The sequence below is a fragment of the Bos indicus x Bos taurus genome, chromosome 11, assembly GCF_003369695.1.
Source record: "Bos indicus x Bos taurus breed Angus x Brahman F1 hybrid chromosome 11, Bos_hybrid_MaternalHap_v2.0, whole genome shotgun sequence".
In the NCBI taxonomy this organism is placed as follows: Eukaryota; Metazoa; Chordata; class Mammalia; order Artiodactyla; family Bovidae; genus Bos; species Bos indicus x Bos taurus.
Window position 1 is genome coordinate 99,440,654 of NC_040086.1, and position 27,138 is coordinate 99,467,791.

Genomic DNA, 27,138 nt, shown 5'->3' on the forward strand with positions numbered 1-27,138 from the left:
CACCCCCTCTCCTGCTGCTCCCCTCCCCCCAGCACCCTCTTATTCTCCTGCTGGCTTTCACTCCCCAGAACTCTCCACAAACACACTATTGCTCTTTATGTCTGCACACGAGGCTCATGGGATCTCAGTTCCCCAAACAGGGATTGAACTTGGGCCCTCGGAAGTGAGCGCACAGAGTCTATCCACTGGACCTGCAGAGAATTCCCCGCATCCACACTTTTCACCTAGACTCCAGAAGTCTTTTTTAAAACTGTTCTTCAAAACAATCCATTCTTTCACATTCCTTAAGATTCTAATTCCTCTGAAGGATCCTGATTCACTCAGGATGAAAGGATCTTCAAAGGATCGATAGTAAGCAGCCAATGGCTTAGATTCTTCAGGTGATCTCTTCCAAGGGTATGAAACTGTTCTTCCAAACCAAACCAAGGGAAATCACCTTTAATAAGGGTTTTGGATAGAGTGCTAGGTGGGTAGGTGAAACTTCAGGGACAGTCATCCTTCCCTGAGCTGAAAGGTTTTAAAGTCCAACTCAAATCATTCATTCAAGTGTGTTCATTGCACACCCACAGGTGCAGGGTGCTACATTGCTTGTGAATAAAACAAAGTTCCTTTCCCTGTGGACCTGTAGACACAGCGGTAGGAGAAGAGGGTAAGGAACTAGGGAGGGATGGGTGTGGGTGTGGGCAGCGTTTAGACGGGGCAGTCTGGGAGGATGCTGAAGCAGAGGCTTGAACAAAGTGCAGGAGTGAACTTGCAAAGTTCTCAGAAACACCGTTCCAAGCAAGCAGCGGGAACAGCTAATGAGGATGCTTTGAAGTGGGAAAGGGCTTGGCCTGTCCAGGGAACTGAGAGATGCCAGTGCAATTAGACTGAGAGGGAGGGTAAGGCAGGAGAAGAAAGCAAGGGCCAGACCGTGGACGGCTTCCCAAGCCCCACGAGCACTGTGGAAAGCTACTGGAAAAATGTAAGACGGGAAGTGACATGGTCTGATTTGCATTATCGCAGGGTTGTGCTGCCTGCTGTATGGAGAACGTACTGAATGGAAGCAGGAGGGGCAGGCTGCTGCACCTGCCCAAGGGGGAGCTGGTGGTGGAGATGGAGATGGGGAGCTGGACCACTGACCAGGAGGCAGGCCTGGAAGCAGAGACAAGTTAAAACTAAAAGGCTTAGGACAGTCCATCAGATGAGAGATGATGAGAGACTGGTTGTGCAGGAAGTGCTGAGAAGTGTCTGGATTCAGAACATTTACTGAAGGTACAGCCGACAGGACCTGACGTTAGCCAGAAGACGGGGTGTAAGGGAAAAATAAGCCTTGGGTGCCCCACGTTTTTGGCCAGAACAACTGGGTTAAAAAGGACTGCCATTCACAGACGGTGGGAATTGTAGATAGGAATGCTGTGCTTAGTCACTCAGTCGTGTCCGACTCTTTGTGACCCCGCAGACTGTAGCCCGCCAGGCTCCTCTGTCCATGGGATTCTCCAGGCAAGAATCCTGGCGTGGGTTGCTATTTCCTTTCAAGGGGATCTTCCCAACCTAGGGATCAAACCCAGGTCTCCTGCATTGCAGACAGATTCTTCACTGTCTGAGCCACCAGGGAAGTGCTGGACTGGATAACAGGATAGGACTGGGGCAGGATAAAGGATAAACTCTGGGGATCCACAGTTTGTTTTTGGACAGGTTGAGTGGGCCACCTCATCACAGAACTCTGGGACATCCTTTACACTCTTCCTGGGCTCCAGGGCCTCCACTGACAACGATGCTGTGTCAGTGAATCAGGGGAGAGACACACAACTTTTGTCAAGGAATTCTCACAAATTTTAGAAGAAAAAGGTCTCATTCCTACTTACAAGGGGGAAATACAAAGTCACATTTCAAATTCAGGAAGTCAAGGACAAAACTGAAGGATCCTGATAACTAAGTATGTCATCCCATAAATGAGAAAATAGAATTTCTTTGCTTCATCAGACCAGTGGTTTTGCAGGTGACAGAGCCACAGTGGGGACAGGGTCTTAATAGAATGCTGGTCTAAATAGAATATTCTTTGAAAACAAAGAGGACAGAACAAAACAAAATATACCTTCTAGATATATATTAAACCCGAGGCTATTAGTGGGTGTTGTATAAGCATGACTTACAAAAGGCCAACTAGTTTTGGAGGGTTTCCTGCTTTGTGAGGGGTTTCCCAGGTGGCTCAGTGGTAAATGAGCAATGCAGGAGATGTGGGTTCCATCCTTGAGTAAGGAAGTTCCCCTGGAGGAGAAAATGGCAACCCCCTCTTGCCTGGGAAATCCCACAGACAGAGGAGCCTGGTGGGCTATCTATACAGTCCATGGGGTTGCAAAGAGTCAGACATGACTGAGTGACTCAGCACAGTAACACCAGTAAGGAAGAACTAACTGCTTTTTTAGACCCACTGCTCTTTTTCCTGATCATGAAATCTAATATCTGCCTTGCTTTTCTGCATTTTCTTCTTACAGGTTCTGGCTTTATAACAGAGTATCCACAGCTGAATCTCAACAGGACTGAATAAATCAAAAACAGATTTGCAATTAGCTTGATCACCCAGATAAGCTCCTTTTACTTTCTGCTTTCCTTCATGCTAAGTTTTAACTGTTCACTGTCATCTCTTATAAAAACATGTTCTAAGGAGTTTGCTGGTGGCCCAATGGTTAGGATTTGGTGCTTTCACAGCCATGGCTGGGGTTCAGTCCCTGGTCAGGGAACTGAGATTCCCCAAGCTGCACGGCAGGGTGCAGCCAAAACAAACGAACAAAAAAAACATGCCCTAGACATATGAGAGCCAGTCTGGGCTGCAGAATTGCCTTACAGGCAATTAAGTTTGTTTTGTAAGTTTCATAAACAGAACCTATTCAACACCTAAACTTTAAGAAGAGTGCGTGACTTTTAGTTATCAATTTTTCAACATTTCTGAAACCTTGGGGAAATTTTTCTTATGGTCATTTTGCAGTAATGTAGGGTCTTGCAAGCATTATCTGAGATTTAGAAAAATTTTAGTGAGTCACTGAAGGCATTGTATAATTATTTCCTCTAGAACTCTTCAGATAACCATTGCCAAAAACTGATTCTGCTCCTGGCCAACATTTTGAAATGAAGCATTCTTTCCACCTGCCGGGAGAAATGTAGTTAGAGGTTCCAGTAAATGTTGGCTGGAACCTCCTGATTCCCCTCCTGGAGCTATAAATCTCCATAAATCCCTCATATGTGGTTAGTGGTGACCACTGCAGATAACCCTACACAGACTCAGAGGTTGGAGCTGAACACTGCTCTCTAAAATTATTTAATAACTATAGCCACTAAAATTCTAATTATGAAAACTACATATTTTCAGGACTTCCCAGGTGACTCTAGTGGTAAAGAATCTGCCTGCCAATGCAGGAGATGCAAGAGATTCGGGTTCAATCCCTGGGTTGGGAAGATCCCCTGGAGAAGAAAATGGCAACCCATTCTAGTATTCTTGCCTGGAAAACCCCATGGACAGAAGAGCCTGGTGGGTTACAGTCTATGGGGTCACAAAGAATGACCTCATGGACTGAAAGAGTTGGACAAAACTGAGTGACCGAGCATATACACAGAAGGAAACTTACAAAAATGAGGATTTTGATTGACAAGGATTTTAAGTTTTTGTTCTTTAATTCAGAGTTTTTGTAAAATTTTGGCAACTAATAAATGAATCACAGTCACTCTACCTAAAAAGAAAGAATAAATAAAAGAAATTGAAGTTTTCATTGCATGTGGTCAGATTACAGAGATAATGAATATCGCTCTCATTGTAAATTTATAAAAATCTAGAAAAACCAGCCCAAGCTTCCTGATAGCCAGATAAAGAATCTGCCTGCAATGCAGGAGATACAGGTTTGATCCCTGGGTCAGGAAGATCCTCTGGAGGGGGAAATGGCAACTTACTCCACTATTCTTGCCTGGAAAATCTCATGGACAGAGGAACCTGGTGGGCTACAGTCTGTGGGGTTGCAAAGAGTCAGACATGACTGAGCACTCACTCACACTCATGAAAAGCAAGCCAGTATAAAACTTCCAGATTTTACACATTAAAATTCGTCATGCTGCCTTAGAAAGAACTGTTGATTTCCCCAGTTGTTTCTACCCATGATCATTGAACACCAGTAAATCCAAGACACTGGCACAAAATCAGATGTGTTAATTTATCTTTGAGGATAAAAGACTGAATGTGAAGCAAAGGAAACGGTCACTGTATATTTTGACTTACACTCACCCCAAGGGCAGGCTACTAATTCCATTACTTCTAAAGAGAAGGTGAGCATCTTGCCAAAAATACAGTTGCCTTGAGTGGAGCCCATTAGGTGAAGAAATTAAGAGCCACTGCCCCTCTCAGGCTTCCAGAAGTGCTGGTGGTCCCTAGTGAGGACTGCTGCTGGCTCAAACACCAGGCAGGAAAAGAACCTAAATGGCTGTGCTCTTGCAAATGGCAAGTCAAAGCTCTCTTTTAAAGAATTTCCTTTCACAAAATCAACCCATTTTCGTCAAAACAAGCAAACACACTTTTGTGTATCAGGACAGACACTGGTTATTCATAATACTAGGTGAGTGAGCTCCCTACAGAACAGAGCATGTGTGGAAACTGCTGCATAAAAATCGTATTTCCTCAAGTCTACAAATAACAAATGAAAGAGAGAGTAAGGAGAAAAGGGAACCCTCCTACACTGCTGATGGGAACGTAAGTTGGTGCAACCATCATGGAGAAGAGCATGGAGGTTCCTCAAAAATCTAAAAATAGAGTTATCATATGATCCCGGGGCTTCCCTGGTGGCTCAGGTGGTAAAGAATCTGCCTGCAACGTGGGAGACCTGGGTTCAACCTCTGGGTTGGGAAGATCCCCTGGAAGAGGGCATGGCAACCCACTCCAGTATTCTAGCCTGGAGAATCTCCATGGACAGAGGAGCCTGGTAGGCTATAGTCCATGGGGTCCCAAAGAGTCAGACACGACTGAACGACTAAGCACAGCACAGCACATAAGATCCTGCAACTTCACTTCTGGGCATATATCCAGACAAAACTAGAATTCGAAAAGATACCTGTACCCCAGCGCTCATAGCAGCTCTATTCACAAGAGCCAAGACATGGAAACTTAAATGTCCACAACAGAACAATAGATAAAGAAGATATGGTACATATATACAGTGGAATACTACTCAGCCATAAAAAGGAACAAAATAATGCCATTTGCAGCAGTACGGATGGGCCCAGAGATACCATATGGCATGACTTCTATGTTGAATGTAAAATACGGCACAAATGAACGTACCCTCAAAACAGAAACAGACTCCTAGACATGGAAATAAGACCCGTGATGGTTAACAGGGAGCAGGGGAGGGAGAGGGATGGACTGGGGTTTGGGGCTGATAGATGCAAACTATTCCATTTAGAATGGATAAACCAGGGCCTACTGTGCAGTACAGGGAACTGCATCCAATCTCCAGGGGTAAACGACAATGGAAAAGAATATTTTAAAAGAATGTCTATATGTGCATAACTGAGTCAGTTTGTTGTACAACAGAGATTGGAGCAAGATTGTAAATCAACCATGCTTCAATTAAAAAATGAAATAAATTAAAAAAAATCATCTTTCCCCCTAAAAATATGAACAGTGAGCATCATTCTATCTTACAGTTGGAGATTTTTTGAAATTAATTTTTTGAAACTCTCAGGTTGTACACTTTTTTAATTAAAAAAATTTTTTGGCCACTCAGCATGTGGGATCCTAGTTTCTGCTCTACAGCATCGTGAATTGGTTATACCTTTAAGACCTCAAGATTCTGCTTAAGATCAGACAACTCACTTGTGAGCACAACATGGCCCAGAAGCAAGGAGAATGTCCGTATCCCCCTCTACTCTCATCTCTCACACCACCAGCGTGCGTTGCCTCAGCCGTGTCCAGCTCCGTGTGATGCTATGGATCGCCACCTGCCAGGCTTCTCTGTCCATGGGATTCTCCAGGCAAGAATACTCGAGTGGGTTGCTGTGCCCTCCTCCAGGGGATCTTCCCAACTCAGGGAGCGAACCCGTGCCTCTTACATCTAACCTGCATTGGCAGGCGGGTTCTTCCACTTCCTTTCAAATCCATCCAAGGAAGGAAGGAAACCTCATCTTTTGCATAGTGAGCCATTTCTCACCTTGTTAGAGATTAATGTGCTCAAACATAGAAAAATCTAGATGAAAAATGATTTTCTACTGCTATTGGAACTGAACGTGGAAACACTCTCTATTGGGAGTAATAAGATCCAGCAGTAATCCTGTAAATTCTAAACTGTCCCTTTGGGCAGGGAGGAACTCACCACTATATTAAGTGGCTCAGAAGGTATTAGGCTGACAGTTAAGAATGGTACTTCAGCAGGACAGTATTTCTAGCCAGCCACAAGAAACAATAGCTTGACCTAAAATTTTAAAAGCAGCTTGTTTTCAATGCCATCCGCCAAGTCAACATTTTTAGAAAGATCCTTTTAAATGCACCTGTTATGACACATGGTCACAAGGAGACCTGTAGATGTTCCTGCTTTCTGTAATAAACCCTGATCAAGCCCTTTCTCTGGAGTAGGAAGGAGATTCTGTATTGAGAAGCAGAAGGCCCTGATGGGAGGTTCCGGATGTGCAGTGCCTACGCATCAATACCAGTGAGGTGCTAGGCGGTGGGTACTTGTCTTGTTGTAACCCTCCCCGCAACTCTGGAAGGGGTTTATTACCATCAGCCTCACTTACAGATGCAGAACTAAGTTGCTCAGAGTTTTACATCCTGACTAAGGTTTCCTAGCTAGTGGGGCTGTTGGAGTCCTAAGCGGGTTTGTTGACTGCAGACCCTGGGTCCCTTCCTCACCTCCCCGACTACCGGGACCTGAGGCTCTCTGGACATACTTCTGATTCAGGCTCTCCTCTCCTCCCAGGAAGATCTGAAGTTCACTGGCAGCGCTTCACAGTGCCGCAGTGAAGCGGCAACTGAATGTGACCCCAGAAGAGCTGGATTTGGTCTCTAGCTCTCTTGGTGTCCTTCTGCTGATAGTTACCATCACCAGAAAGTGGAAGCGATAGCAGTGCACTGTGGTTTTGAGAATCATCCTTAAGAAAATTAGATCACTTACTAAGAAAAGTCAGGGTAACCAAAAGTGAAAGGTCAAGGGGAGAAAGGCTGCTCAGCACGAGAGCATCCCAAGGAGCCCTTCTACAGCCCTTTCTACGCTGCAGAGACCTTCATACCTGTCAATCTGGCATCTTTGGATGTAAGTTCAAGAAAATAAACTCAGCGGGAACAAAAGCTCGTATGTGAACAACCACTGCCCAGAGAGGTGGGCTGGCTGGGGGCAAAATGTAAGTAAGACAATGAGCAAAATGTATAACAGCCTGCCCCTCCTCCTCATCAGTTATTATCACCTATAAAAACAAGCACTTGAGGCCAAATGGTTAAATATCCAATATTATTATCAAAATAATTTTCGATATTAGAGCATCAACATACTGCCATATCAAGCATTCTAAATAATGGTAACTATTACCATGTAATAAAGCAAATAAGTTCATAAATCATTACATTAAAACACTGGAAATGTACATGTATTTATTGATATTCTTTCTAGAACTTTAAAAAGTTTCAGTTTCCTAAATTTTCATCTGAATAGAATTACAAAAGGCTTTAAGAGAGTATGTTGTTTACATCTCCTCCCAGCAGAACATCTGACTCAGAGAGAGTAATTCTCCCTAAAATAAAAGCAATGCTATGTATTGCAAGATATCATTTAATGTCTGACTGTACTACCTATCATTTACTCATTAAATGACTATAATTTTTGATTAAAGAAGGAAAAGAATTCAAAGTACAGATATGACACACTATAAAAAAGACATATGATTAACAGTGAGTCAATTAAACAAAAGGATGCAGTCATAACACAGAAACACAGGATCCCCAACTAGTAAAGTCCCACTGAGAACTAAGCTATGCTGAAGATGGCTGCTTCTACTCCTCAATTCTTCCTTTCAATCCAAGAGTAGTGATTGGGAGCCCGACACTCGTCACTCTTTTAGGGGCTGAGACAAGACATGTCTTGCCCTTGTGGAGTTTCCAGTGTGGGGTGAAAGAGAAATAAACAAACACTTAAAATGTTAGGTACTATTAGGTACTAAAGAAGGCAAGAGGAGAAGGGGATGGCAGAGGATGAGATGGTTAGATAGCATCACCAACTCAACGGACATGAGTTTGAGCAAACTCTGGGAGATAGTGAAGGACAGGGAAGCCTGGTGTGCTACAGTCCGTGGGGTCGCAAAGAGCCAGACACAACTTAGTGACTGGACAACAACAACAACATAATGTTATTTACATGAAAATGCAAACATGAGAATCTAAGCTTTGCTTTAGTACAAGGAGAAGGCAATGGCACCCCACTCCAGTACTCTGGCCTGGAAAATCCCATGGATGGAGGAGCCTGGTAGGCTGCAGTCCATGGGGTCACTCAGAGTTGGACATGACTGAGTGACTTCACTTTCACTTTTCACTTTCATGCTTTGGAGAAGGAAATGGCAACCCACTCCAGTGTTCTTGCCTGGAGAATCCCAGGGACGGGGGAGCCTGATGGGCTGCCGTCTCTGGGGTCGCACAGAGTCGGACACCACTGAAGTGACTTAGCAGCAGCAGTACAACAAGTTGAGTGACTGAACAACAACAGCTAAAGAAAAATAAATAAATAAAGCAGGGGGAAGTAGCATAAATGAGGTGGAGAAGGTGGGAGGACCTTGTAATTTAAAAAAAATATTTCTTTCTTTGGCGGTGTGGCATGTGGGATCTTTAGTTGTAGCACAGCAGCTTAGTTGCGGCGCATGAGATCTAGTGCCCTGACTCGGATGGAACCTGGGCCCCTGCACTGGGAGTGCAGAGTCTTAGCCATTGGACCACCAGGAAAGCCCTATAGTCTTCAATAAGATAAACGAGACAGACCTGAATGAGAAGCCAACATTCCTGAGAAAGAAGTCGGGAAGTGGACTCTGCAGATACTTAGGGAAAAGTTTTGCCGAGGCAAGAAAACGCAGTGCAAAGGCTCTGGGCCAGGATCGCAGAGGGTGTGGGCGAGGAGCAGTGAGGGGGCCGTGTGGTTGGAGGGGAGGCACTGAAAAAAGCAACAGGAGGCCAAGTCACGTGGACTTCACGCTTCACGATTCACTCCAGAAAAGAGAATGAATACTTCCCTCTAAGGTAAATACATGGAGTTTTCAACTCAGAGTGTTGGCTAAAATGCTAAACCGTATGAGCGAAGGAAGGTCAGTAAGAGACACGAGGCACTGACCAAAGGAACAAATAAGAAGAAGGTGTTTAACAGAAACTTTGCGGGGTCGAGGGAAATTCTGGAGCCAGGGAAGCAGTCCAACATTGCATCCAGATTTACCGCGTTTATTTTATGACTGTATGGGGATTTTGCTTCATTCCAAACCTCAGTATTCTGTTTCGCTGCTTCCTTGCCGTCACATAAAAGTTCCCCTTTCGTGAACAGTCTATCGAGCCTGTCACCCTACTGGAGCTCTGGCGCACACATTTTGGGTCAGGTAATTCTTTGTCGTGGAGGCTCGTCCTGTGCATTATGGGATGTTAACAGCACTTCTGGGTTCTACCCACTGGGAGCCAGCAGCAACCCCCACCCCCAGCTATAATAACCCAAACAACCAGAAACATCTCCAGACATTGACAAATATTTGCTGGGGTGGGTAGAAAAAGCTGTGCCTTCTTGGGAATCACCACTCTAATGTGAACAGACAAAAAGCCTCATCTCGATTTATTAACTTTGTTCCAAACACCTTCCTGCCTCAGGGCCTTTGCACAGCTGTTCTCTCTACTGAATCTTTGTCCCAGGTGGCTCCCACTTGTCCCTCAAGCCCTCTGGGGAACCTTCCCCTGATATGGCGCATGAGCATGTCAGCTGTTCCCATTATATGTTCATTTGTGAATATACATTTGGACTTTGTTGACACTATCACAATTGCAATTAAATAATTATTTTGGTCATTATTATTTAATGTCTCCTCCATTTCAGCAAAAACTCTACCAGTCTTATTGGCTCATGTATCTCCAGAGCACTCAGAGAAGAACTCAAACGTACACAGGAAAGCATTTTGTCATCGTTGTTCGGTCCTCAGCTGTGTCCAACTGTGACCCTACAGACTGCAGCACGCCAGGCTCCTCTGTCCCTCACTATCTCCCAGAGTTTGCTCAAATTCATGCCCACTGAGTCAGTGACGCTGTCCAACCATCTCATCCTCTGCCACCCCCTTCTCCCGTGGCCTTCAATCTTTCCCAGCACCAGGGTCTTTTCCAATGAGTCGACTCTTGCATGAGAAAAGCATGTCACTGGCCAACTTTGGTATTTTATTACAACAAATTATTACGTGCCTCACAGGCAATCCAAGTACAGTGATATAGACCACGGCTTAATGATAAATCTCTTCGGTCAAAATCTTGACTATGAATATACTTTACTCGAGGGTACATTTTTCCCTTTTGTTAACAATAAAAGTCATGAAAAGACTGTAATGGTGATGAGAGGACCAAAAAGGCCCTTTATTAGATGACAATGAATGAGCCAGGGAACAGAGTGTCTGTAACTGAGGCCATCTTTCTGGCTCTTTTGAACTCCTTATAAGGATTTATTTTAATACAGTTTATTCCACACAGCAGACACCATATTACCTTGCTTGCTCTTGTATGTCCCAGAGCCTCAAATATATTTAAATTCATCGTAAAAGGTTAGTATTCTGGGACCCACAAATGAGTTGCAGAGTATATAATGGACCCTTGAAATCATACGTAAAGATCTGGACACACTTTCTAGGAATAGGGTCCTGAATTTTTATATGCTTCTCAAAGGTGGCAATTTAAGACCCACCGTCTCATATGATTTCATTTAACTTTGAAACTTCTCGGGAGGGACTTGCCTGGCGGCCCAGTGGTTAAAACTCTGCACTTCCAATGCAGGAGACACAGGTTTGATTCCTGATTGGGGAGCTAAGATCCCACATGCCTAGCGGCATGGTCAAAAAATAAATAAAATAGATAAGCAACAAGGATTTACTGTATAGCACAGGAAACCATAAAAACAAACAAACAAAAACTTGGAGGGATAGTCCCATCATCTTTGCTCCACCTCTTAGGAAGAAAAACAAGTTTTAGTTACCGATTTCCTCTCCTGCTTCAGTTCCTGGACGTAGCGCACTAACTCCACAATGATCTGAGAGGTCATATTCTCGGAGATGAGTTCATGCTGCCCAGCATAATCGTTCATTTCATTCAGGGTGGCAAGGAAGGCTTGGCAAGCCGTATACCTACAGAACAGAACACACACCACTCCTTTCCAAACAGGGCACATCCTCTCTCACGCGGCTTCCCGCCAGCAAAAGAGTAATTAACGTTACTATCAGGGTAATATGCCTCCAGCTCCCATAGGGTCTTGACAAATTCATTACACATCAGGGTGTTCTCATCAACATGGCACACAATTAATTACAACTGAAACATTTTTCATTTGGCGAAGCCAAATTGCTCTGTATGAGGCAACATTTGGCTTTGTTACTAGCCCAGGTAAAACCCCCAATACATATATCTACTAAATGTTCTAATGTCATGGATATTTAGATCTAAATTAGAGATGATACTTTTGGACTAGCCATGTTAAGATGTCTTAACTGCTGTCTGAAACGGACATATTTCCTAGATGAATGAGACACCTGAATTTACCAAGATGTGGAATGCACAGTCCATCCACACTTCCTGTATTTGCTTATAGGCTAAGCTTTTCCTAATTACCTTAATTGAAACAATCTGGACGAGGTCTAGTGCCTCTATAAGAAAAGTTATTTAAGTTTTTATTGTCTTCCCCCAAATTTAAAAATTGATACAAATATGAATGAGGAATGCAATTTATTTTTGTCGGTACACTACATCTACAGAGTATATGTAGATTTCCTTTATAATCATCACCAAGGACATATACATACGGCCACATAACAATCAGTGATAAACACACCTGTATTCTTCTTCCTCCTTCGAGTTCTTTTTAGGTTGGTATTTCTTTGAAAGGTTCCTAAAACAAAAAGGCAGACATATCACCTTATACAGAAGATGATTGAGAAATCAAGGATAAAAGATGAAGTTAGTATTTTTGTTTACAAGTTAAAAAGCCACAAAATGTTCACAACTGAACCATTTAATTCCTTCCATCTTTCAATGTGAAAGACTTGCATAGGTTTGAATCTTTTAGCTAAAGATAGAGCAAATAAGAATAGGCATGGTCACCAGCTGGTCACTTACCTGGATGTTAAGACCTGACATTATTTAACTAGAGGGCAGACCATGGGTTTCTATGCAGTGGCTTTTATTTACAGCACTGAGCTGGGGTAGTTTTTCTTACCAGGTCACCATCCCGTATACTCATCCTCAGTCAAGCATTATTGCTCTAAATCCAAGGCAAACATATGGACTGGGTCCGAATGTTTAAAATTAAAATTCAAAGGGCATGTTTTCAAGGCTCTGTGGCTTCTCTTTCAAAGAGCTAATGAAAACCACTTGTGTGAATAAGTCTCCTTGAAGGAAGTAGAAACAATATTTGGAGGGATGTTTATGCTAAGACATTTAACTAGGAGAAATTTTAACCTGTGTAGCAGGCTCACACTGAACACACTCAGATTAGCCAAAATTGCTCTAATCTCTCTTCCTAATCCCACCTCCAGGTCAAGAATCCAAATACTCCCCTCTACATTCTGCAGGCCTAAATTTACATAAAAACTAAGAGTGATCTTGAAAAAAGAAAATTCACTAATGGCTCCACTGATTGATTTCTCTTGGGTCCTATTTTGGCTTCTGTAGTTAGAAGAACAGCCATAGATAAAGAAGATGCAGTACATATGTACAATGGAATACTGCTGCTGCGGCTGCTGCTAAGTCGCTTCAGTCGTGTCCGACTCTGTGCGACCCCAGAGACGGCAGCCCACCAGGCTCCCCGGTCCCTGGGATTCTCCAGGCAAGAACACTGGAGTGGGTTGCCATTTCCTTCTCCAATGCATGAAAGTGAAAAGTGAAAGTGAAGTCACTCAGTTGTGTCCGACTTGTAGCGACCCCACGGACTGCAGCCTACCAGGCTCCGCCATCCATGGGATTTTCCAGGCAAGAGTACTGGAGTGGGGTGCACACTGGAATACTGTGCAGTCATAAAAAAGCATGAAACAATGGAATTTGCAGCAACATGGGTGGGCCGAGAGACTATCGTACTAAGTGAAGTAAGTCAGAAAGAGAAAAACAAATGCCAAAGCACAGCACAGAGGAACCTGTCTGTGAAACATTTTTATGTAAGTTTAGAAACTCACAGATACAGAGAACAGATTTGTGGCTGCCGAGGGGGAGGGGACGGGGGAGGGAAGGACCGAGAGTTTGGGATTCGCAGATGTAAACTATTGCCTGTCGGATGAATGGACCATAAGGTCCTACTGAATAGAACAGGGAACTATATTCAATGTCCTGGGATAAACCATAAGGAAAACAATATGAAAAAGAAGTGACTCAGTAAGTACATGTATAAATGAGTCACTTTGCTGTACAGCAGAAATGAATACAACATTGTAAACCAACTATACTTCAACTTTCACAAAAAGAAGAAGGGAGGAGAAAGAACAGTCCTAGGAGGTGACCCGTGGTCCACAGTGAGACTCTCCGTATGACGCCATTTCACTGTTCACTTCTCTTTTTATTCCCTACTGCTATTCCTCTTTCATAGTACCTACTTTCATTATTTCACATTTAATTTCTTTCATTTCCCCTGAATCTACAGATGTGCCTAGAGAAGTATACAGGAATCAATTTGCAATTTTGATCATGGTACATTTTACAGACAGAGTGAAACGTGAGTTCATCTCCAACAGGTGTTACTAGATGACACGAGAGGCAGAGGACTTCAGTAAAAAGGACATTGCTCTGGGAATCCAGAGACCAAGTGTCTGGATGGTGTGACCTCGAACAAATCAATGGGCAAGTCTGTGCTTCCAGTTCCTCATCTCAAACCCTGAGGTAGGGGCATGAAATGACCTCTCTCGTCCCTTAAAGTTTCGAAATTCCAAGGGAATATACATCACCCAATAGAATAGTGATTGCTGCAATTACTTAAAAAAGGCAGGGGTACATAACAATTTAAAATTTTTAAGTAGACAAACTGATAAAAGAAAAATGTACTGACTTGGAGGTTGCTATCACATGAGCTGTGTTTCAACTACGTCGTGTTTTCTCTACTGATACTCTCACAGCAAAGATTATCTGGTAGATTTAGATTCAAAAGACTGTGAAGAAGCAATATTTCCTAAATATGAAATATCTAAAGCAAGTACTTCAGAGAAAAACAATGATGCAGAAAAGAGAAATCTTGCATATCGAGAACACAGTGGAATTCTTTGAGGTGGTCTACCACATTTCATCTTTAAAGATTTGGGGACTTCCCTGGTGGTCGATCCCGGGTTGGGGAACTGGTATCCCACGTTCCTTGGAGCAACGAAGCGCCTATACCACGGTGAAGACCAAGTGCAGCCCAAAAAAAGATAGATTTAACAAAAACAGTGGCTCCAACTTACATGTACCAGGAATATTAAAAGGGGAGCCATGGAAAGCAGATGACTAATCAATAGATTCTTTGGTAAATATATTTAAAGTAGCATATATGTGATCTTCAGTATTGAAAAGCCTAGAAGTTTTATGAGACATTTTTAGTGCATGGTTTAAAATAATGACCATTTCTTCTGCTAACCATAAACTATAAATGGAAAAATGCCCCTTCTAAATTCACACCTTATATAAAAATCCATTCAAAACTGTTTTTTTAGAGGTTTATTTAAACCCACACTTTCTTTTTAGCTTCCAGTCCTTAGCAGCCATAAAAATAGTTCAAATTTTATACCTAATTGAAGGAAGCAGAGCTTGAAGAGATCCAGGAGAAACCAGCACTTTTTATAGTTCCGTTTTCCCAGTCAAACCCCAAACAGGATTAAAGACCTGTTGTGGGTGATCTGCAGTAAAGATGGTCCACTTCTGTGTATGAGTATCACTTTGACAGTGTTACACATATATAGCATTCAAATGCTTCTTAAAAGCATCAATGAATAATTCACTCTATAAATGCTAACAGAAAACTAAAACCTTAAGAGGTCTAGAAGAGAACTTCAGATCCAAAGATACTTCTGTCAGGGGCCACTACAAAAAAAAAAAAAAAGAGCCTTTCCGTTCTCTCGAGATGGGCTTTCTTGCCCTATGTGTATGAAGTTATTATAAAAATAAGCAAGCAAATAAACCACCAAAAGCAACTTTAAATTTATGGGATCTTTCTGAGAAACAAGTGTTTTATATATTTGCTCTTCAGATAGGCTAATTAAAAGGTAGGAGGAAAATACACTTCTTTTAATAAAAATACTAGACTTAAATTTGGTTGTTCCTAAGAGCTGCCAGGAGGCTTTTAAAAGGAGATGCTTAGGCTCCATTTCAGATCCTCTAAAACGGAAGGTCTAGGGTTGGACCCAGGAAATTTTTTTTTTCTATCTTTCTTTCATACTTTTAAAAGCTCACCGCAGATTTCCAGATAAAGATGGTAAAATAAAATCTCATCAGAGAATTGTGCTTTTTTCCAACAAGAGGTAAAATAAAAGCCAGGAAGTTTTCCAGAGCAGAAAATAAACCAATGAAGAAAGGCACATAACCTCAGTCTACACACTTTGAGAAGCGGTGACCCATGTGAGAGATGGAAGGTTCTAGAACAGTGTACAACAGATGCTTGACCCCTCCCTCACAGTCATTGGAAGGGAAATAAGTCCGCGGAACATGGACTGACTGAAAATCAAGTCAGACAGAAGTTAAATGAGGGGTGAGCCAGCACTCAGGGAACAGAGACAGAAAAGCTCTGAGAGGGAGACAGGCAGACTGAGCATCCAGATTCCAGGACTTGGCAGGGGCCGGGGCTGGCCCCCTGGGTTTCCACTTCTCAGGGCCGCAAGCTGAATGCCTGGGGGAGATCACCCCAAACCTAAGGACCCCCAAGGAATAGGAGTGAATGCTTGTGACCTAATGGAGTGAATGTCAAAATAGAAACACTAACAAAGTTTCAGAAGAGACAATGAAACTCAGAGTCTCAAAGACAAGAGGTACAAAGTCAGGCGCCCCATGGGGTTAACCGAAACTGGTGATTAACACAAATTCTTGAGCTTGCCTTCCAGTTTGTTCAAAACCCCTCTGCTTGTAACCTGCCTTCACCATTCAAGCTTGCTTTCTTGCTACAAAAGCCTTGCTTGTCTTCCAGGCATTACACAGCCGAAACAGTAAGATGTTTGCCTGGGAACCTGGAGTCAGCTGTGTTGAGCTCAAGTTCAAGCCAACTAACACTGGTTTTGTGTCTTAGTTGCTCAGTCATGTATGACTTTTTGAGACCCCATGGACTGTAATCCACCAAGCTCCTCTGACCATGGAATTCTCCAGGCAAGAATGCTGGAGTGGGTAGCCATACTCTTCTCCAAGGGATCTTCCCGACCCAGGGATCAAACCCAGGTCTCCTGCACTGCAGGTAGATTCTTTACCATCTGAGCCATCAGGGAAGCCCCACCTAAACCTGGAGCTGCACAGGTGTCCAGTGAATGGCCTTTTGATGGCAGAGGGTCAGAAACTCCACCCTCAGATCACGCTAAGCACCTCCATTTTGGAACATGCATCCCACAAAGAAGCAGGCAACTCAGGTACACCTGCACAGAAAACGGATGACCTCATCCTGCCCGCAATCATCGTTCTCCACACCGACGGCCAACCACCACCCTGCTTCTTTAATAAATATCCCAAGCCCCTCGCCTTCCAGGAGGCTGATCTGGGACTCGTTCTCCTGCCTCCTCCCTTGGCAGCCTTGTGAATGAACCCTTTCTCTGCTGCAAACCTCGGTGTCTCAGGGTTTGGCTTACTGCGTGTTGGCCAACGAACCTGATCTGGTAACACCAAGACCAATGGCGCCAGAAGCACAGCAACGATCGTTCACATTCTATCAGATCAAACAGGAGCACTGGTGACGCTTGTTAATACCAAAAACATGCTTAGACATCAACCTAAGACACTTACATGCTTTATCTCATTAAGACCCCTCAACAACCTCGTAAGGCAGGAAAGATCATCATCCTTATTACTCACATATTACAGATGAAAAAAGACAAAGCACATAGAGTAATTTGCCCCCAATCATTATTACTGTTAAGTGGAAGAACATTCCGGACACTAAGACTCTAGAGCGGGGTCCCCCACCTCCAGGATCTGATACCTGATGATCCAAGGTGGAGCTGATATAATGATAATAGAAACACAGTGCCCAATAAATACAACACACTTGAACACCCAAGACCATCTCTCCCACACCCCAGTCCGTGGAAAAACTGTCTTCCGTGAAACCGGTGTGCCAGAAAGGTTGGGGCCCGCTGCTCTAGAGTCTGTTGCTTTTAAGCACTTCACCAAACTGCCTGCATTAAATACAAGCAAGGTGAAAAGATACAATGTAATACAGAAGACAAGGGAGGAAGAAAATGACAGAGAAAAACCCAGTCTGGAAGAAAATATATGAGGGCATGAAATAAACAACTGACTTTGCAATTGAAAGTAAGGAAAATTAATAAAGAGAGATCAACCACAAAGCATTGCTTGGAAAAGTTACCAAACTGCTAAGTGGCACAAAAAGGTTAGAATAAATATTGGGCTGCCCCTAGACTTTTACACCAGAAGACAATGTAGCAACAGCAAGGTTTGGAGAGAAAGAATGACCACAGAATAATTTAAGTCAAATTGTTGTTAGGTGCAGTCTATCCTCCATATCTTTGGGGTCCACATCCATGGAGTCAATGAACTGCAGATGAAAAATATTAGAGGGGAGAGGGGAGTTCCAGAAAGTTCCCCAAAGCAAAATTTGAATTTGCTTCACGCTGGCAACAGTTGACACAGTATTTACATTGTATGAGGTATTATAAGGAGTCTAGAGATGATTTAAATATTTGGAAGGATGTGTGAGGGTTATACACAAATACTATGTCTTGCTATATAAAGCAACTTGAGCATCTTCAAATCTCCGTATCTGAGGAGGTGGTTCCTGGAACCGATGTTCACAGACACTGGGGGATGACTGTAGAGTGGTATTCTCAAACAAGAAAGAACTCAAGGAGCATGCCAAAAGTTCCCATCACGGGTAAAATATTCCTATTTTTCTTGATGCCAACAAACAAGTGCAGAGGCTGTGGTAGAAGGAATGCTGATGAACATATATCTGTAATTAAGACAAACTAACTGTGAGACTCATTTTATAAACCAAGTTATATAACTCAACTAGGAGAGGAAGTAAAAGATGTAAATACTCTCTTCTTTATCTTTCCTAGCAGTGAGTCAACTGAGACTGTTTAAAATTACAACATGAGTTAAAAACAAAACAAACAACAACAAAAACACACACAAAAAACCCCACCAAACAGCAATGACAACCTGCATTTTTTTTTTTTTTGCTAAATCTTATAAGAATTTAATATTTCAAGCTCAGTAAATCCTTCAAGTTTCCCTTTAATATCTTGCTAAGTGTTCAAGTAAATTTAAATTCAATACCTTGTATATACAATGTGCAGTATATTTTATAAAATGACTTTGACAGTTTCCTTTTATTTACAATGGGCTCCAATTAAAAAAAACAAAAAACAAATGACCAGGATAAGAATGGCTCAAGAAGAAAGTACAAATGACTCCAATGCATAAAAACATACTCAACCTCATTCTTACGAAGAAAAACATAAATTACTGGTCAGATCTAGCAATATTTACTTATCAAATTAGCAAAGATTTAAAAAAGACGGGTAACAAGAAGTACTGAGGGTCAAGGTGGGGAGCAGTGCCATGCACTCTTGGATGGTAATAATGTTACAGTTTCCAAGAAGGGCCACTTAGCAAATTTTACCAGAACCAAAGTGCTTCTTTTAGTAACTTATTCTCTAGACATGTTTGCCCAAGTGTTTCATTCAAAGTCATCCATCGCAACTTTGTTCAGAGTTGCAAACAGCTGGAAACAATCAACTATCCACCAATCCAGTACAACACTGTATAGTTATAAAAGATAAACATGAACTTCTAGAATAATCTGCAGGATGCAGAAAGGCAAGGCCACCCTGAACTTCAGGGAAGCAAGGATTAGAAGTTTCAGTCATATGAGTTCATTACCTGGTCATAACAAATAAGTCAGTGTTTTGTTTTGTTTTGTTTTAAGAAACAGTTGCTAAGGGGCAATCAATATTTGGTTCTCTTATATAGGTCATATAACATATTTTAAGATTATATTCAGAATTTAACCCTGCCTTGAATGGAGGGGATTCCCCGGTGGCTCAGCAGTGAAGAATCTGCTTACAATACAGGAGACATGGGTTCAATCCCTGGGTCAGGAAGATCCCCTGGAGGAGGGCATGGCAACCTACTCCAGTATTCTTGCCTGGAGAATCCCATGGACAAAGGAGCCTGGTGGGCTATAGTACATAGGGTTGCAAAGAGTCAGGCATATCTGAAGCGACAGAGCACTCATGCACACATGCCTTGAATGGAGTGTAACTATAGTAGGTGTCAGCAAACTTATATAAGCATATATATATATATATATATTTATATTTACATTTGAGAAGGGGACGACAGAGGATGAGATGGCTGGATGGCATCACTGACTCGATGGACGTGAGTCTGGGTGAACTCCGGGAGTTGGTGATGGACAGGGAGGCCTGGCGTGCTGAGATTCATGGGGTCGCAAAGAGTGGGACACGACTGAGCGACCGAACTGAACTGAACACGTACATAAGCAAGCTTAGCAAGGACCAGACACTAAATATTTCAGACTTGCAAGCAGGTCATGGTCATGTGGTCTCTGTTGCACTATTCCACTGCCATTATTTTTTGCAAAAACAGCCACAGACAATACATAAATGAATGGATGTGCCTGTGTTCCAATAAAACTTTATTTATAAAATCAGGCAGTGATGGATTGGGCCACAGAGGTGGCCAATAGTTTGTTAACCACTGACCTACAGAAACCAAAGCCTTAATTATCATCTTCTACATCTAAAATAAGTTAGCGTTTTTTTTCTTCTAATGCAGAAAAGAATTAACGACAGATATCTCCCCAAAAAAGTGATGTTTTTCAACATCATACTGATATTTCAAGCAAGTCTTTGTTGAATATGCTCCAGTCACACTGGCTGGAACTTTTCATTACTCGAACTTGTCACCACTTTAGGAGCTCTGCACTTGCTGACTCCTTGGCCTGGAAGAACAACTCTCAGACCTTTGCTTGCTGTCTGTCAGTTCTCAAGCTATGGATTTTCCCTGGCCAGTGTGACTAAGTAACCCTTGCCCCACATCAAGCTTTAACGCAACACTGGTTTTACTTATTCAAGGTGATAAAATGCTATCTTTAAGTGATTTACGGCCTTGTTCATTTGCATGCGGTCTGTTTTCCATAGTGAGAAGATGAATCCCTTAGGCTCTGGCACGTCCGGTGTCTCTTTCACTAGAATCCCCTCCCCTAACCCTACCGACATATTGTTAGTTGTTCTGTTTTTTGCTAAAGCCTCATCAGCTCTTACAGGCCTGTGACAACACGCAATTCTCCTTGAAACAGTGTTGACCAAATATTGCAGACCTGTTCCCATTGATTCACTCTTTCTACAACTATTTACTAAGTCCCTAGTATGTGCCAGTCACTGTTCCGTAATATGGGGATTCATCAGTCAACACAACTCAAGGAGCCCTGCCCTTGAGAGGTTTATATTCTAGCAGAAGTGGAAGGCAATGATGAACAGTATATAAGAAAATTATACAATATTAGAAAGTTATCAGCACTTTGGAAAAACCAGAAAGTACAGCAGGGAGGCAGGGAGACCCTCACTGTGCAGGCGACATTAGAGCAAAGACTTGAAGGAGGTGAGGCAGTTGGCCACGTGGATCCCGGGAGATAAACCTCTATGTGATCCATTTGAACGGCCATGCAGCATCCCTGTGGCGAGAGCGGGCCTGGCGCGCACAAGATTGAACAAGGAGGCGGGGATGGTTAGAGCAGAGATACGAAGGGAGAGATGATGTAAGAGAGGGAGGGAGACCGTTTGTGTTCGCTTTGTAGGACATCCACCGTAAGGATTTAGGATTTACTCTGAGGGAAACTTGAGTTGGGGGGGGGGCAGTGGGGAGAGGGAGAACTGGGCTGCAGAGATGCAGATTTTGAGCGGAGAGATGCCTTTTCAGATACGTTACATGTGAGATGTTTTCTAGACATCCAAACGGAGATTCTGAGCAACCTGCTTCTGGAGTTCAGGACAGAGGTCTAGCTTGGAGACACATATCTGTTGCCATAGAGACCATCCTGAAAGCCAGGAGACAGACAAGATCACCAGGAGAGCATAGACTGATAAGAAAAGATGACCGGGAGTTGGGCACTGGGGCAGATTGGGGTGAAGGGGCGGGAGGAGACGAGGAACCTCTAGGGAGCCTGAGCAGAGCCTTCCAAAGAGCTTTCGGTGAGATAGGAAGGAAGCCTAGAGATAGGGGTTTCAGATGCCAAGTGAGGGAAGTGTTTTCGAAGAGGCAGCATCCACCCCATCAAAGCTGCTGAGGGGTCAAGGATGGTGAGGACTGAGGACAGGCAACTGGCTGGGGCAGGATGAAGGTCACAGGCACCCCTAGGAGCAGTTCACACAGGTGAGCTCAATAAGGAGAGGAGGGGTGAGCTCAAAAGTTATGTTTTCTTTGCGGATTTTCAACGACGGGAGACGGTGCGTTTTTGTGCAGATGGGGATCATCTAATAGAAAGTGAAGCACTGATTACATGGAGATGGAGGAAAAACTAGTGGAATCGAGTTCTGGGAAGGGCCAGGGTGTAAGAGGTGGGCTGGGATTCAGACAGGAGCATCAGGTATGGGAACAGATTCGGACAGGTGGGTTACAGAGTGTGAAACTCTAAGGATGTTTTCCTTGGACTGCTTCGATTTTCTCAGGGAAGCGGGAAGCAAGCAGTGAAGATAGTAGGAAGGAGATGTTGGGGTGTGTGGCAAGAGAAGCCATGAAGAACTCAGGCAAATGGAAAAGCAGATCAACAAAAGACAGTCTGATTACTCCTCAGCACCAAGGGCCCTGCCCAGATCTCAGTCTTAAAGATTAGAAGACACTTTCAGAGGATTAGTAATTGTCTTGAAGGCAAGGTTCAATTACTCATTATCTGTTTTTGTCAACTTCTCCCATAAGCATAGGACTTTCCTGGTGGCTCAGAGGGTAAAGAATCCGTCTACAGTGTAGGAGACCTGGGGTTCGATCCCTGGGTTGGGAAGATCCCCTGGAGGAGGGCATGGCAACCCACTCCAGTATTCTTGCCTGGAGATTCCCCATGGACAGAGGAGCCTGGTGGGCTACAGTCCATAGGGTCGAAAAGAGTCGGACATGACTAAGCGACTAAGCACACACCCATAAGCACAAATATAGATACTTTGCAGGGATGGAGTGAAACAAATGTTAACATTTACATCTCAGGAAAAGGACTTCCCAAGAGATAACAGCCACAGCAGTAACACTGCTATTCTAGATCTGAAACAGGGGGAAATGGTCAATGGAGAGCTATTAAATGTTACCCCAAACCTACTGCTGGAATTGGGAGTCTTTTCCAATAGCCTCCAGTTTTGTTACCTAAATCCTCGCTCACAGAGTCATGAGAAAGGGCCGGGAGACAGGTGCTGCCCAGAGGGCAGCAAAAGCAGTGCCTTTCTGTCCTGACACAGAACTGACGGAGAAGCTTGCCGAGGACAGACTTCACGACATTGGATGACAAACCTCCCAAGCAAATCAAGGCAGTGGCGGAGGCTCCAGGAAAGAGGAGACGACGCCAAGACAGAAAGTCAACGGAGGCAGGGAAATCCTTTAGGGGAGACCAAGCACAGCGCAGCACACTTTGGCTAAAGCTGTTGCGCAACCCATCTCCACAGGAAAGACAACATTTTATGACGGTGCAATGTTTAAATAATCAACACGGAGCAGCTCGCTGGCCACTCACACTGTCAGTTATGAAGCTTTCAACTGCTAATGAGGCTGATGCACATATAAGGCATCAGAAGTTCATCTGCAATAGAATTCATTTATAAAAATAAGTTTATTTATGAAATTCTTATTGAGGAAATTTAATTTTACTTAAATTTTATTCAGCAAAATTAAAGACAATTTAATTCATAGTAAATAAATTATCAAATTATTATTAAATAATATATTTATTACTAAAGAAATTTGTTGTTGCTGCTGCTCAGTCGCTATGTCATGTCCAACTCCGTGACCCCATGGACTGCAGCACGCCAGGCTCCTCTGTCCTCCACTACCTCCCACAGTTTGCTCAAATTCATGTCCATTGAGCCGGTGATGCTATCTAACCATCTCATCTTCTGCCGCCCCTGTCTCCTGTTGTCTGCGGTCTTTCCCAGCTGTACTATTAAGCAAATAAATAGTAAATTTATAAAAAATTCTTTATAAAAATTATTTCATTGAGCAATATATATTGTATTTTATTTGCTCAATGGAAACAAAACTTATCATCCATGAAGTGCACCATATGTACCACTTAGGTGCTTATTAAATGACAACAAGAGCTCTCTAAGATGATTCTTTCAAAGATACATGACATTCACCTTGTCCACATGGTCTTTGGATTAAAGTAAAATGTTTCTAAATCGAAAGTCATCTAGATACTCACAATCTGCACAAACCAACCAAACAAGAAGTCATTAAAGATCTTGCCACTTCAAGCTTAGTTCTGCCAGCAACTTTTAAATATTTTATGTAAGAACACAAACTTCTTGGATAATTTGGTCCTTGGAGTTGTAAGAAGGGCTGCCTGAGGACCTCTCAGCTGCTGCTGGAGGGAACATGAACCAGACGAGCTCTCTGGAAAACTGACTCCATCTGCTAAATCTAAACATACACAAAGCCTAAGACCTAGGAATTCCACTCCTGGACATGTACTTTACAGCCCCCAGTTGGAAACAAGCAATAGCCTAGTGACAGCAGACTGGACAAGCTTTGGCACACTCATCAACCAAAATAAAAAGCACCACAACATGTAACATGAATGAATCTCATAGACCTAATGAGGGACAAAGGAAACCACATACAAATGGTGCATAATAAATGATAACATTCACCAAAGCTTCAAAAACAGGCCAGACCAATCCATGCGGCCAGAGATCAGCAGAGGGGTCAACCACGGGGGCAGGGGAGGGGCATGAACCAGAAGGGACCGGGGGAGTGGACACTGAGGCTGGTAATTTTCTGTTTCTTGACTTGGGTGCCGATCACATAATTGTATTCACTTTGAAAACTTCTGGAGTCATACACTTGTGATATGTGTACTTCTCTGTTGTTATGCTTCAGATAAAGTTTTCTGGGGGAAAAAAAAAGCTGCTCAAAAATTCAGCTGCTGACCTTTTAAGCAACAGAGTATAAAAGCAATAATTTGGTTTTTCTGTTTACTGTGCTCTGAAAAATAATTTTCTATATGAAAAAAATTGCTTTTACTGAAATATAAGCTTTCCTGAAAGGGGAAAATCAATATTTAAAGGCTTACACATTTATGGTATAAAATGAGGATATAAATGACCCTTACATTCATTCTGCAGTTAACAAACAACCTTTCTCAATATCAACTTACCTGAGTTGCTTTGCATAGCTGAGTTCAATCTCTGTCCTCTCCTTTACAAATTTGATGTATTTCTCAAGAATATCAATTCCCCACTGTGTGTGTTTTTCTAAGTTGTCAAATTGATCCTGTTAATAAAAAAAAAAAAAACAAAGGCAGAGCTTGTAATCTTTCTCTGTGATTAACATAACTTCAGTGCACAGTTCTCTCAACAATATATCAGTACGTAGAAAGCAGTTCTAACATTTTCCATGATTGTACTTGGGTGCTTTTTCGTTGAGCAATTTTAAATCAACATTACCAAATTTGGTTTGAAAACTGCCTGAGATATTGAACTCTGACCCATCCGTTCACGTTCCCTATTTCTGTTTAGAAACGTGGTGTTTGGATATATTTAATGTATTGGCGCAAAGCAGTGTCTTCTGCAGATACCAAAAACTGAGACATGAAACACACTCCCGAGTTAACTCAGCCACACTCTTAGCCCCTTAAGGGTCATTTGCGAGTTAACTTTCAACATAAGCTCACTGAAATTTGGGGCAAAGAAATGGGAGAGAGAAGAGTTACAAAATAAGACTTCAAACAAATAAAATGACTCACATGGACTCTATTCAACATTCACCCATGCGTCAAGCCTACCGTGTGGGGCAGGTATGGTGACTGGGGCTGGGGAACCAAGAATAAAAATATAGCCCCAATGTGCCGAGTGCCTTGAGAACAGCAGTCTGCAAGAGTGAGAACGGGTAGGTATTCCAGCCACAGCTAATGCAAAGGCAGGGAGAGGAATCAGGTGGACTGGTCTTGCTAGAGTCCAAGGTGGGGGTAGGATGCAAGGGAACGAGTGGCAGTGGCTGATGGAACCAGAGGGGCCCGGCTGAATCACCCAGGGCCTTGAATGCCGAGTTAAGGTGCTCAGACTCTCTGGTGGGCACCAGTGAGCCACTGAATGGCTTACAAATGGAGGGGCACTGCCAGAGATACATTTAGCATCACCAGGAGCTGGAAGTCAGGGGACTGTTCAGTAATCCAAAGGCAAAAAACCAGGAGCAGAGGGAAGGAGTCTACAGATCATGAACAAAGAATCAGCGAGGATGCAAACGATTACATTTAGAATGCATGAACGAGGACCTAATGTACAGCCCGGGGAACTATATTCAGAATGCTGGGATAAATCATAATGGAAAAGAATGTTTAAAAATGCATTGAAAAGATTATAAGAAAAGAATATACATATGTGTATAACTCAGACACTTTGCTATATCGCAGAGATTGGCACAACACTAAATCAACTGTACTTCAATTAGAAGGGCTTCCCTGGTGGTTCACATGGTAAAGAATCTGCCTGCAATGCTGAAGACCTGGGTTCAATCCCTGGGTCGGGAAGGTCCCCTGGAGAAGGGAATGGCCACCCACTCCAGTATTCTTGCCTGGAGAATTCCATGGATGGAGGAGCCTGGTGGGCTACAGTCCATGGGCTCACACCACTGAGCTCAAACTCAGCTAGCCTTCATGACAGATTAGATGGAGAGTTGGAAGGGATGTGGAGGGGAGAATCCTAGGGTGGCTGCTTGGTTCTGCTTCATGGAACCCTAACTCAACAAATCACTTCACCCCAAACTGCCGCCCCTCTGCCTGTCTTCTCCATGAAGCAGAACTCAGCCCCACACAACAGTTGGAGAAACGACGTAAGAAATTCAGGTTTTCTTGGACGTCCCTGGTGGGGTACAGTGAATAAGAATCCACCTGCCAATACAGGGGACATGGGTTCGAGCCGTGGTCTGGGAAGATGCCACATGCCAGCAGGGCAACTAAGCCAACTCCACAACCACTGAGCCTGTGTCCTAGAGCCCATGAGCTGCAACCACTGAAGCCCATGCGCCTAGACCTGTGCTCTGCAACAAGAGAAGTTGCCACAAGGAGAAGCTGGTGTGCAAAACAGAGTGGCCCCCACTCTCCCCAGCTAGATGAAGCCCATGCAGAGCAGCGAAGACCCAGCATAACCGAAAAGAATTAATTTAAAAAAAAAGGAAATTTAGGTTTTCTTTTACTAGAATGTTTTCTAATTGAAAATTAGCACTGTAAAATGTTTATCTCCATACCTAATAATGTTTACTGTTACCACAAAAAAACTGAGTGAAAGAAAGTGAAAGTCACTCAGTCGTGTCCTACTCTTTGAGACCCCATGGACCGTACCGTCCGTGGAATTCTCCAGGCCAGAATACTGGAGTGGGAGAAGCCTTCCCTTCTCCAGGGGATCTTCCCAACCCAGGGATCGAACCCAGGTCTCCCTCATTGCAGGCGGATTCTTTATCAGCTGAGCCACCAAAAATCAAGGACCAATATTAAAGGCTTTCACTGATTCCTGGTCCCCGAGAATAGATTT

General features: G+C 43.2%; 1 protein-coding gene across 20 annotated transcripts in view; it reads right to left on the bottom strand.

The window, feature by feature from the left end:
* Positions 1-27,138, bottom strand: part of FNBP1 (formin binding protein 1) — a 135,543-nt gene that overhangs the window by 63,510 nt on the left and 44,895 nt on the right. For all 20 annotated transcript variants that reach the window (XM_027556558.1, XM_027556557.1, XM_027556563.1 and 17 more), the window contains exons 2-4: positions 24,768-24,883; positions 12,051-12,107; positions 11,202-11,349 (exon numbers count right to left, since the gene is read on the bottom strand). In XM_027556558.1, coding sequence (XP_027412359.1) covers positions 11,202-11,349; positions 12,051-12,107; positions 24,768-24,883 — 321 coding nt within the window. The remainder of the gene's footprint in view (positions 1-11,201; positions 11,350-12,050; positions 12,108-24,767; positions 24,884-27,138) is intronic.